The sequence below is a fragment of the Thermobia domestica genome, chromosome 9 (genome assembly GCF_964235325.1).
Source record: "Thermobia domestica chromosome 9, izTheDome1.hap1.1, whole genome shotgun sequence".
In the NCBI taxonomy this organism is placed as follows: domain Eukaryota; kingdom Metazoa; phylum Arthropoda; class Insecta; order Zygentoma; family Lepismatidae; genus Thermobia; species Thermobia domestica.
This window is the reverse complement of record NC_137462.1, coordinates 115,059,325-115,072,342: the sequence shown is the minus strand read 5'-3', so window position 1 is coordinate 115,072,342 and position 13,018 is coordinate 115,059,325. Positions and strand designations below refer to the sequence as shown.

The following is a 13,018-nucleotide window of genomic DNA, read 5'->3' as shown; positions in this document are numbered from 1 at the left end:
ATTACAGTTGAATATTTCTATCTTGCCAATATTTTAGAGGTATAAATTTGTATCCGATTTAACTGTAACCACTTCCTTTACTTTTTTTTTTAATCCATTGCTGACTATCAAGTACATACAATCAGTTTTATCTTGTAAGAAAAACGCACTGTTGGGTTTTGTTTACATATTATTGATATATCTCACCAAAAGCCCATGATGTCGCAATTGATAAAAGATGTATTGCTCAACACTAAGGAATATATGGAAAATACTGGATAATTTAAATCATAGTAGAGGTACTACAAAGCTACACTAAAAATTTTAATATTATTCTTTTTTAATTCTTAAATATGAAAATACGCTGCAAAATTCCACTATTAACTTTGATCTCGATCCTCAATTTTTTCCCCGTTTAATGGGCAATAAAGTTATACCGAACTTTGATAGATTTGTGAACAATAAAGTAATTTACAGTATCAACAGCTTCAGCAAAGTCAATATAAAATATATGTTAACATGATTTTGAACTGTAAATCTTCTGTCGTAAATTTGAAATATATAAAATATCCAGTATAAATTAAACTAAACAAAGAAACAAAAATGAACTTTTAGTAAAACATCACATGATTAATCAAAAGAAAATTATGATAAATGCAATTAAATACTAACAAAATATCTCGTTTCTGGCCGTTTTGTAACAATCAAATTCAAATTTCAACAATATTCCGAAAAAAGGCACATACAAGTTACTGTACTTGTTTGATAATTGCTAGAAGTTTATATATGATACATATTGATAATTTAAAGCCAATGTAACTTTGCTAAAATTTGAATCACGTACTCTCTGGATGCAAGATAGAATTTGGATACTTCTTCAATGTTCATTACAATGGTAAGTATCGTGCAGAGAGTTGTTCGGTTTATATCGGACCGAATTAGAAACGCCATTGACACCTGAGAACCATCAGTCACGATGAATAGGAATAGGAATAAGAATTTTTTGGGCTTTCGGTAACTACGCCCATGTTAGCCCATCACATATGAATCATTTCGTTTTAAGACATTCATGTGGAGAGCCATAACGTCAGTTCAATGATTTCCGCAACTTTGGCCTGTTAAAATGACGTCTTTAAGATCGGCATCTGTACACCCTCACTAATCTCTAGAAAGCTTGAAGGAAAAGTGTGACTAAATTCCATTACCCGTGTTTCACCAGATTGGCTGGTTTTGCGTTCTTTCCAGCATCGAGGCTAAATAAAACCTGGAATCGGAACCACATGAGCTCCCACCAGGAATCGAATCTAAATCTTCCACGCCGAAGACGAGTACGCTAACTATATAGTCAAAAGGGAGTTTTCATACTTCGCTAAGTTTGCTCTAATGGAAACTTCGATGTCGATCAATAGTCTAAAGTGCTGGGTGTCTAACAGAATATCACGATAATGGATAGTGAAATATTTCATAAAGTAAATACCTTCAAAACCGGTCCGATATAAACTCAACCACCACCTGTACACTGCCTTGATCTATAGTGCTGCAACATACAAGCTCTTAACAATTTACCAGTTCTAACTAAAATTATAATTATTTATGTTACTTAATGTGGCTGTACAGGACGGGCCTTATTTTGAATATCTTGAGACACTTTTAAACTTATAAGACGCTGATATTTTGCACCATTCAAATATTTGCAGGGAAACATTGTTTGACAAAGCACATCGGAAGTACCTTAGTATCTTATATTATGACCATGATGTGACATATTTATAATAAGTAGAAACAAAGTTACAAGGGTTTGAAAATTTGACATTTTTCAAACGGCTTTATCTCAATAAGTATCAAATCTAATCACGTAGATGGTTTTCAATACATGTAAAAATCGTAGTGTCCTTTACAACAATTTGATATTCCAAACCGTTCCGGAGATAAAAACATCGTTAAAGATTGTTATAGTAGTGTATTTTTGGTAAACTTTTAAAATGATTCTTGATTTCGTTTGCTTCTTTGACATTACAGCAACAGTTTTCGTAATTGTAATTTCAGGGTTTCCCAATTACATGCTTTTTACTCAGTGTAGTAAATTTTATCAATGTTCATGATATTCCCGGAACGATTTGAGAAGTAAAATGACTGTAAACAGCACTATGGTCTTTATGTCTTTTAAAATCCATCCTGGATGTGTACTTATTTAAGCACTTTCTGGAATTAATATTATTATTATTATTATTTGAGGGGAGGGGTGTCAAGTTTTCAATTCCTTGTAACTTTACCTAGTATTCGACACTAAGATACTGTGAACGTGCATTGACCCGTTCGTCTCACTTGCATTATTATTGTGTTAGAGGTTTAAGATTTGGTTGTTTTCCGAGGCTTGTGATTTTATACCGCCCTTATTTTGCAACATTGAACAATAAATGTGGTACTATGTGTTCTCGTTTAATGTTTAGAATGGAAATTTGTAATAAGCTGCATTGTGCCATTTCAAGAAACAGAACTTTATGGTGGGTTGGCAACACTGTTAATCTGGTGGTATTGAGGAATAATGTTCCCCTATATGCGTGGTGCAAAATATAAGTGCTTTTTTATTTGTTAGTTAAAAGTGAAACGGATGCTTCAAGATAAATGGCTCACTCTGTAGACCTATCTATCTACATATATATACATAAACTACCTTCAGCAACTACGAAAACAGAGTAATTTACCTGGACGTCGTCATTGCTTAACGCTTTCTTCTGTGAATACACTTTGTACACGTGACTGCCATTTTCAAGGAAGAATGCAGCGCTTTTACCATTTTGAATGTACTATTTAAAAAAAGAAAGAAATTGTTAATATTTTAACACAATATACAGCAATCAACACTTAGGTATTATTGCTACATTTCAATCAAGTACTTGAACACTAGTAATAATATTTATGTGTATTAAATTACTCCTCTGGTGTATAGGTTATAAAATTTTCCAATAGTAACACAAGATTAAACAAGAGTCTTGCCGTTCGTGATAGTTGGAAACAGACAGACATACAGCGCATGGCACTCAGCGTTATGTCTCGAAGTAATCTCAATCAGCACCCAGCACCATTTGCTAATGTTCTTGCAGCTGTGCAATGTTCTGGTGTTAAAAGTCAACGATTGGGGAGGAGGGGGGGAATCATTGTGAGCGTGTGGCCCCCCTCACTCCCATTCCATTTTAAATTTTCCCAGTTTTTCTTGGCTGAATTGGAATGAGGCTGCATGGATTATACGTCGACGCAAACTTTGTGTTAGTTTTATCCTTTTTTATGAGTTGGCAGTGCTGTGAGCAGTAACTTGTATTTCCGGTTGACCGAACAAAAAGGATGTGATATGGTGATGTTCCGAAAAATAGTACCACAGTTTCAAAAGCCATCCTAAGATGTTTTTATTGATTTCAGTATTTTAAGTATAATATGTTAATGGCAAGATTATTTAACACCCATGATCCATATTTCTTGTTAACAATACTGCTTATGGATATTTTTTTTAAAATAATCCTTTGGTGTGATTGGAGTAAGCTAACCGACGCTAGAGTAAGAAGGCGGGAAGGGTGCGCGAAAATGGATGCCGTAATGAAGAGAAGAGGTACATGGCACAGCATCAAAATCTTAAGTTAATTTACCAATCCTTTGTGAAATCGCATCAATATAAGTAAGAGTGAACTACATAAGTTGTGTTATTTTATAATTCACGCAAGTTACAGTGAAGTTCTACGAAAATAATACAAAATGCTTCAAATCAGCTCAAACTAAGTACGAGCACACCTTTTCAGTTTTGTGACAGCGTTGTTGTTCAGACCTAAATAACAAGTCTAATGTTGAGTTTCACTCGTGTTTATGATAAAGAAACGTAGGTAAAACAAGAGATCAATTTATTTTGTAGATTGTCAATCAGTGGAAACATAAGTAAGTACATTGCCAACTACACAGCTGAATAATGAAAATAGAAACTAATTTGGAAAACAGGACATCCCTTCGAAGAAAAATGGGAAGAAGATTCTAGAAAACTGCCCTCCAATACATCTATTGACCCCCCCCCCCCTCTTTTTTCAAAATCTCCAAAACCCTAGTGCGTGTGTGAATTGGTGATTTGTTAAGTAATTTGCCGGCTTCGTCGTTATAGTTTAAAATTCAAATTCAAGTTTTCAAAATCCTTTTTTTATTTTTTTTTATTTTCCAATAAAATTCATGGGCTTGTACTCAATATGGTAAATGACAAAAGAAAATCCTAAAATATAAAACTTACAGAGGTATCAAACTAAAACGTTGAAGTAAGTATGTATGCTGTATGTATAATACTTGTGTTTAAGTAAATCAATATCATACATGTATTATGTTTCAGTTGCTCCATACCAGTTTCTCACGCAAACCACTACTGGAACGGTAAGAATATTTGGTTGGTGTAGAAATTGTACGGATGTGTATCGGGCGTGTCACTGAGCGTGGGTACGCGCATAAACTGACTTGGATCGAACCCATCTTAATTAATGACTATGTGCAATTCATCCCACAATCTCTAACCACTACTGCACAAAAAAGAATCTTATACTCCGTTCCATCATTCAAATTCATTACAAATGGAAACTCTCAGTGTCTAAATAAAATAATTATACTTAGTGAAATCATAATACAGGCGTACCGATCAAGACACGAGCCCCACCGGTCGTAAGAATGCCTGCCCCGAACCGGAACCGAACCCAACACAATCCAATTGTGTTATAAAAATGGCGCTCCGAAACAAGGACAGAACTCCTTCACCGTACATGTAAAAAGTAGTGATTTATGTGCAGAAACGTAAAGGTATAAGGTATCTGACTCGTACTTAGAAATTTTCTGTAATTGCGAAAAATGGATGAAAGTAATGTTAAGTTAGTGCTGGACGCACTTAATGCAAATAAAACCGAAATGCAAAATTTACGTGAATCTTTAGAAAACAAAATTGAAAGGGTTAGTGAACAAACTAATATGGTACGCGAATCATTAGAAAATAAAATAGCTGAAATAAATCAATCCTTGGGAGGAAAAATAGGAAAAACCGGTAAACAAGGTAACGTATGGGAATCTTTAGAAAGTACAATTAATAATTTTGGGAAATCTTTGGAAAGTAAATTTGTGGAAGTCAATGAAATAACTGTAAAGCACGTCAACGATAAACTCCAGGCACAAATAGAAGTTGCAAAGAAAGAAATTTGGGGTAAAAGTGAAGAAAAGGGGGTCCAAGCACTTGAAAAAATTGAATCAATTGAAGCTCCAATTGAAAAGGCTAGTTGTGCAGATGTAGAACAAGGGTGCCAAAAGGTAGTAAATGAATCAGTTTTTGTTAGCGCTTGCAATGGTAAAGAAACAAGTAGTCAGCCAGTGTCATACAAATGTAAAGGTTTAGTTAGCCAAACTGTTACGTCAAGTAGGCCTAGTGTTCGTTCGAAGTTTAAACAGAAAGTAAATGCGTTGAACAGAAAATATTTGTCATGTTACGGAGGAAAGTGCACTGATAGGTTTTGTACGTGTAATTGTACTAATGTAGTAATATTAATGAATGGAGGCAAGAGAATGCGCTCTTTACTCATTAGTCATATGTTGAATTTAATGGAGCTAGGATGCGTCCAAAGCACGTCACAAACAGATAAGTTAGCATGTATTCCAAGTAATGACATATGTTCGTACTTCGTGAACATAGTTAGGGTTCAGATTGACAAAAAGGAAAACGGTGGTAACAGTTCTCACTTGGTTGTGATAAATGTGTATGTTGCAAGTTTCAAGCGCATAAGGTTTTATTGTTTTCTATGCACCCAAATATGTGTAATGAATGATAAAATCAGTTCAGGCACTAGTAGCATCAATGAGAATAATGTTAGTGGAATATCATGGCGCAAACAAGTTGAAAGTTGTCGAAATAATTTTAGTAAGTTGCAGTACATTTTGAGTAAATCCGTCAACAAGTATAAATATTGGTCACAGCGTAGTAAGCACACGTCCGATAAGAAACGAAAGTTGTGTAAATTGAAACGAAAGATAAAAGGCATGCACAAAATATTGCGATCTTTTGAAAGAATGTCAAAGTTTGTCCGTAGGAATTTTAAGAAAACCCAATGTAAGCACAAAGGCAATTGTATGGTGGTAAGTAGTAATGAAAAAAGCAATGTAGTCACTCCAGAAAAAGCACAATCAGAAAATGTAAGTGAAAAGCGAAATGAAAAGTTGAAACCTAGTAAGCGTTGTAAGTTGTTCAAAAGGTCAAAAGTCAATGCAAAAGGAAACGATATGCAGGAATTAGTCGTTAAAAATCATGATGGTGTCCGTGAAAAATGTAGAAATCAGGTGAAAAAACCGTGTTGTAGCCAAGTGTCGAAAATTCAAAACAAACGTGAGAAAAAAGCAAAAGTTAGATTAGTCAAACGAACTTGTGCTAGGTGGCACGAGCATTCAGTAATAGCACAGAGGAGTAAGCACACAGGGAAAATGAAAAACCGGGTTGATCATAAAAGCAAATTCAATGTTTCATACATAATTAGGCAGAAAATTTCACGCAACAAAATTTTGAACGAAAATAAGTGCAGTAAACATAATTACAAAATACGTAAAAATTGCAAGTTCGTGAAGCAATGTGGTAAGTCGAAAGTCAAAATTTCTGTCAATATACAATTTGTTGTTGCTTCTGACAATGAAAAATCACACGCGTATGAAAAATTAATAAGTATCAAAGTAAATATTTGTTGCAAAAAACACACAGGCAATTACGAAGACATGTTTATTAAACGTTTTAGAATAAAATTCAAAATTCTTGTTGTACTTGAAAAACCAAGAGTAGGAATTGGATAAAAACATGCTTGTGAGAAAACTGGATGGTGTACATTTTGAAAATTTGACCGTAGCAATGTTTAAGATTCTTGAATATTACAAAAAAAAAAAAAAAAAAAAAAAAAAAAAGATGAATACAAAATTAAATATTTCCTTTTGAACCGTATGAAAATTAGAAATTAAGAAGATTGGTAAATTGTTAGATCCTTTAACTGGTAAATCAATTGGTTCACATTCAGTGGATAGACTTAAGGTGTGGAAACCTACGAAACAAACTTGTAAAATTTGGTTAAATCTCGCAGTAAAACATAGTTCTGAGAAATACCATGATGTAATTTCAAGCGAATTTAAGAATTCAGATCTAGAAAGCAGTGTTGAAACTGTTCTTTGCAATGCATTAACTACAACACCAGTATGTTTATCTCAAAGTGTTCAATCCAGAAGTAATAACCAACGAATACATAAAATCTTGGAGAAATTGTTGGGTATTGATAAGTATTTGAATTTTCTGTACTGTAAAAATTTATGTTCATCTGATGTATTGGAATTTGCATTAGTAAATCTACAGAATCCTTATGTGGCACTAAATGAACAAGTGCAAGGAATGTAAAAAAAAAAAAAAAAGAAGAAGAAGAAGAAGAAGAAGAAGAAGTCGTTTCATATGATATATGCAGGCATCTGTGACCCGCTATGCGACTTCCAGATGGCCGTTGATATTTCTTTTCCAAAGCAATGGAAAAACCAGCAAAGAAATATGCTAAGTCATGGAGATGAGGTTCCCCCCCCCTTTATGTGTATTGGGTAATGTAACATGTTTTTAACGCTCGGAGTAAGCTATTTTGGTAAATCCCATTCTTTATTATTTTAAGTTTTTAACCTTGTATTCTTTAATTCGGCCTCATCTCGGGGTGGTAAAACAAATAATTCATTGTGGGTAGGTTTCTTCGAAATTTAGCCAGGCAGATCCCGTCGAGTGATCAGAGAGAGTCATAACTGAATTATTACGTTGTAAAAATCTAGCTGTGAATCTTTAAGGCGCCGATAAATTTTATTAAATCTCGACAAAACGTATATTACTCAATAGTGTGTGAAATAAAGTTTTTAATATGTAATATGTTTTAAAAATTTGTTTACGAATGAAAGATTTCATTTCATATATTCGTGTTACTGTATTATTGCATTGTGTTTGAAGTTAATTAACTAATTAATAGTGCTGTTTAAATGTTGTATTTTAAAGGTTTGAAGAATGGAAATATTACATTATTAGGAGTTATTTTGAGAATTAGTTATAAGGAAGCATATATTGATGAAAAGGTTATTTTTGCATTTCATGTGTCATTTTTCTCAAAATATTGAAAATTTTATGTGTTCAGTATGATAATTATATTTAGTGTGAGGTGTAGTAATACGAGTCAGATACTTACAAAAAAAAAAAAAAAAAAAAAATTGAAAATTTTGATTTAAGTAATAGTGTAAGAAATATATTGGTTTGATGTTAATAAATAAAATATGAATAAGATATAATATAAAATGAAAATGTAATAGATAATCAATATTACTCAACTTATATTGAAATATTGTATTATGAAAATAAATGTAATCTTATATTTACACATACAAAAGGAGAGCCCATTTAAAGTATATAGCCCATAAAATAAAAGCCCATCTACGTTTGTGTAAAGTGTTAGTGAACCGTAATGAATCAAACATTAATAACGGAAGAAAGAAGAGGAATAATAACCGGAAAAATAAATTTAAGAAGAGGAAACCCAAAATTCCAGGATTCTGATAATCTTCGAAGAAGATCATCGTCCCTATCGCACGCCATCTGTGAGCGTGTGGCCCCCCTCACTCCCATTCCATTTTAAATTTTCCCAGTTTTTCTTGGCTGAATTGGAATGAGGCTGCATGGATTATACGTCGACGCAAACTTTGTGTTAGTTTTATCCTTTTTTATGAGTTGGCAGTGCTGTGAGCAGTAACTTGTATTTCCGGTTGACCGAACAAAAAGGATGTGATATGGTGATGTTCCGAAAAATAGTACCACAGTTTCAAAAGCCATCCTAAGATGTTTTTATTGATTTCAGTATTTTAAGTATAATATGTTAATGGCAAGATTATTTAACACCCATGATCCATATTTCTTGTTAACAATACTGCTTATGGATATTTTTTTTAAAATAATCCTTTGGTGTGATTGGAGTAAGCTAACCGACGCTAGAGTAAGAAGGCGGGAAGGGTGCGCGAAAATGGATGCCGTAATGAAGAGAAGAGGTACATGGCACAGCATCAAAATCTTAAGTTAATTTACCAATCCTTTGTGAAATCGCATCAATATAAGTAAGAGTGAACTACATAAGTTGTGTTATTTTATAATTCACGCAAGTTACAGTGAAGTTCTACGAAAATAATACAAAATGCTTCAAATCAGCTCAAACTAAGTACGAGCACACCTTTTCAGTTTTGTGACAGCGTTGTTGTTCAGACCTAAATAACAAGTCTAATGTTGAGTTTCACTCGTGTTTATGATAAAGAAACGTAGGTAAAACAAGAGATCAATTTATTTTGTAGATTGTCAATCAGTGGAAACATAAGTAAGTACATTGCCAACTACACAGCTGAATAATGAAAATAGAAACTAATTTGGAAAACAGGACATCCCTTCGAAGAAAAATGGGAAGAAGATTCTAGAAAACTGCCCTCCAATACATCTATTGACCCCCCCCTCTTTTTTCAAAATCTCCAAAACCCTAGTGCGTGTGTGAATTGGTGATTTGTTAAGTAATTTGCCGGCTTCGTCGTTATAGTTTAAAATTCAAATTCAAGTTTTCAAAATCCTTTTTTTATTTTTTTTTATTTTCCAATAAAATTCATGGGCTTGTACTCAATATGGTAAATGACAAAAGAAAATCCTAAAATATAAAACTTACAGAGGTATCAAACTAAAACGTTGAAGTAAGTATGTATGCTGTATGTATAATACTTGTGTTTAAGTAAATCAATATCATACATGTATTATGTTTCAGTTGCTCCATACCAGTTTCTCACGCAAACCACTACTGGAACGGTAAGAATATTTGGTTGGTGTAGAAATTGTACGGATGTGTATCGGGCGTGTCACTGAGCGTGGGTACGCGCATAAACTGACTTGGATCGAACCCATCTTAATTAATGACTATGTGCAATTCATCCCACAATCTCTAACCACTACTGCACAAAAAAGAATCTTATACTCCGTTCCATCATTCAAATTCATTACAAATGGAAACTCTCAGTGTCTAAATAAAATAATTATACTTAGTGAAATCATAATACAGGCGTACCGATCAAGACACGAGCCCCACCGGTCGTAAGAATGCCTGCCCCGAACCGGAACCGAACCCAACACAATCCAATTGTGTTATATCATGAACGCGAAGAAGTCTGTGAGTGTGTATCGCAGGCCCACTTCATGGTCGGGAATATGTAGTAATCATACGGTGCTACGCAGCCAAGTCGCTGAATAGTATCCATGGTCGTTCTTGCCACATATGGTCTCTCATTGTTGTTAACAGCTTTGCAATTAACCAACGCTGGCTTCTTAACCTGCAATGCATATTGCATTCGATCCAACTGCTCCGAGTGCATGTCCACAACGATGATGTGGCCTGGTACTACAAGTTCGCAATGCACTATTTGATGAGTAGTTCATCAGGCACACAGCATGATCTTGCGTGAGCGCAAATGATATCTTCAGGTGTGAGGCACAGGGTCGCGTGCAGTGACGACGCCAGCTTTAAGTTCTTAGGGGGCAAAGGAGGGGCAGATACATTTTCGGGGGGGCGACTATTTGCCATACCAAAAATGACATATTTATTAAGTTTGACTTATTTTACATTACATTGTGTATTTCGTTGCTGTTTTTATATTAGACCTATATGATTATAAATTAAACTTATTTGAAGTAAAATGTGTAACTAACAAATAATTATAAGTAACGACAGCACATGAAATATTTTTCAATAAAACTTTTGAAGCCTAAACATAAATTGAAATACTTTCGCTATGCTACAAGCAACACATTCCTCTAGTACTATATGCTACGTCTCTCTCTCTCTCTCTATATATATATATATATATATATATATATATATATATCCTAACTGTTATAACTATCTCTCTCTCAGATCCTAACTGTTATAACATTTTTGTTCCACCAAGGAAAGTCGCCGAAGTAAATTAATTAGGAAATCAGTGAAACACCTCGGGACTCTCCTCCGTTATAGACTGTGGTGAAGAAGTGGCTTAGTATAAACGTGACGATTTCTCAACAAATTATGCTTTACATGCAGGATGATTAAAAGCAATGACTCTTCCCAAAATCATGGATCCAATTTGTGACATTTGAAAATTGCAGCATTTCAGCCAGTGGTGAATATAGCCCGGGGCCAGAGGGCCTAGGCCACCTCAGTCTTTGAGTGATAAAAATAATTTAAGCTATTATTTATATAGTTTTTAAAGTGTATAGTAAACTCACGATATACTTATTATAGTCAGAGATCTGGCTGCGCCCCGCTTTCTCAGTTCTGGGCATTTCTTTGAAACTCGTCGGTAGCATAATTCAGAATGGCTTGGGTATGCACAAGTTCTCGGCATAATGGGTTCTCAAAAAATCTGTCAGGAGAATAAAACAGTGGCGGCATTAAGAGAAGTCTTCTTCCAATTTGACTGTAATGCTGATCAAGTTCGCTTACGAATAGTAACTATAGATGAAATATGGTTGTACCACTATGATCCTGAAACGAAACAACAGTCAATGGAGTAGTAGCACTCATTTCTCCTTCGCCCCAAGAAGTTCAAGACACAGAAATAGGTTGAGAAACTGTTTGCAATATTCTTCTGGGATAAGTATGGAGTCCTACTCATAGACTACCTCCGCAACGGTCAGATATTTAATCCAGAATCTCTACATTACTTACAAAACTGAAAGAAAAATTCAAATTTCAACGCCGCGGAAAATGAAAAGAAAGGGATTCTGTTCCTTCAGGAGAATACACCTGTCCATCAAACCCCTGCGAATACAATTGACATTGCATAATCTAGGATTTCAATTTCTAGATCATCATTGTTATTCCGCAGATTTAGCTCCGTCTAACTATTACGTGTACTTATTTTCCAAACTTAAATAACACTTGAAAGGACGCCATTTTAGATATGATAGGGGTAGTGCTACGAACAGTGGTGCGAGGAAATCTTTTAACTTTACTGCAAAAACTGGAGCACTGTACAAGGTAGTATATTGACTTTCGGGGGAAGTGTAGAAGAAGTAAAACTTCACCATTCCACGTGCACTCCTTCTGGGTTGGGCTACGAATTTTTCAGCAGTTCCTAGTCAATATGGTAGACGTCACGTCAGTACTTTGAAACAAAATAAGTAAGCGAGCACTAGTATTACCAATTACTTACGAAAGATAGCACTCTGACAATACGTTTTATTGGGAATCAATTTAATTCCAGACATTTATTATTATCATTTGAAGGAAGGGCAAACACAACCCCCTTTATCCCCTTCAAAGAATTAAGCCCTGGTAGTTGCGAACTAAGTTGTTATAAGCACATCCTCTGAATATTGAAAGCCGAGAATAATGTTTCAGAAAAAAGAAGTTTTAAATAAAACAACATATTAAACTGAAAACTTCAAACCTGGATAAATACAAACAAGTCACGTAACTGGTTTTACCTTTCTTTTGTTTCCAATCGAAGTTGAAGTTGATCCAATGAGTAAGTCGACCAAATCTCTATTATTCGCTAGGCACGATAATTAAAAATTATAAGAAAGAAGTATAACTAAAATTTACCTCAAAATGCGCTAAATTAGAAAACATAAATATGCGTGCATACCCAGAAGCTCAAAGAAGAAAGCTTGAGGACTAATCTGCCACATAGTAAATGCATGAAAAGTAGACTACAATTTGACAATGAGATTGGTTATGATACTGATATACAATACCACATGTAGAATGTTTAAAGATTGTAGGAGTCTGGGGGGGCAGTCTAAGTGGCAGTCAGGGAGGCAGAAGTAGCTACAAGGGGGGCGCTCGCCCCCCTTGCTTCCCCTCTGGCGTCGTCACTGGTCGCGTGGTGACAGCCGGTGTTTAGTATGCTTGAATGTGAATACTGGATCCCCTTTTTCCATCATTCATGAGCACTCGACAAAATATGATTTGTTGTGGTCCCGAGACAG

The 13,018-nt window shown here is 34.7% G+C and overlaps 1 protein-coding gene across 5 annotated transcripts in view; it reads right to left on the bottom strand.

Moving 5' to 3' along the window:
- Positions 1–13,018, bottom strand: part of LOC145694949 (uncharacterized) — a 210,110-nt gene that overhangs the window by 137,517 nt on the left and 59,575 nt on the right. For all 5 annotated transcript variants that reach the window (XM_081771742.1, XM_081771743.1, XM_081771745.1 and 2 more), the window contains one exon: positions 2,685–2,786. In XM_081771742.1, the coding sequence (XP_081627868.1) occupies positions 2,685–2,786 (102 nt within the window). The remainder of the gene's footprint in view (positions 1–2,684; positions 2,787–13,018) is intronic.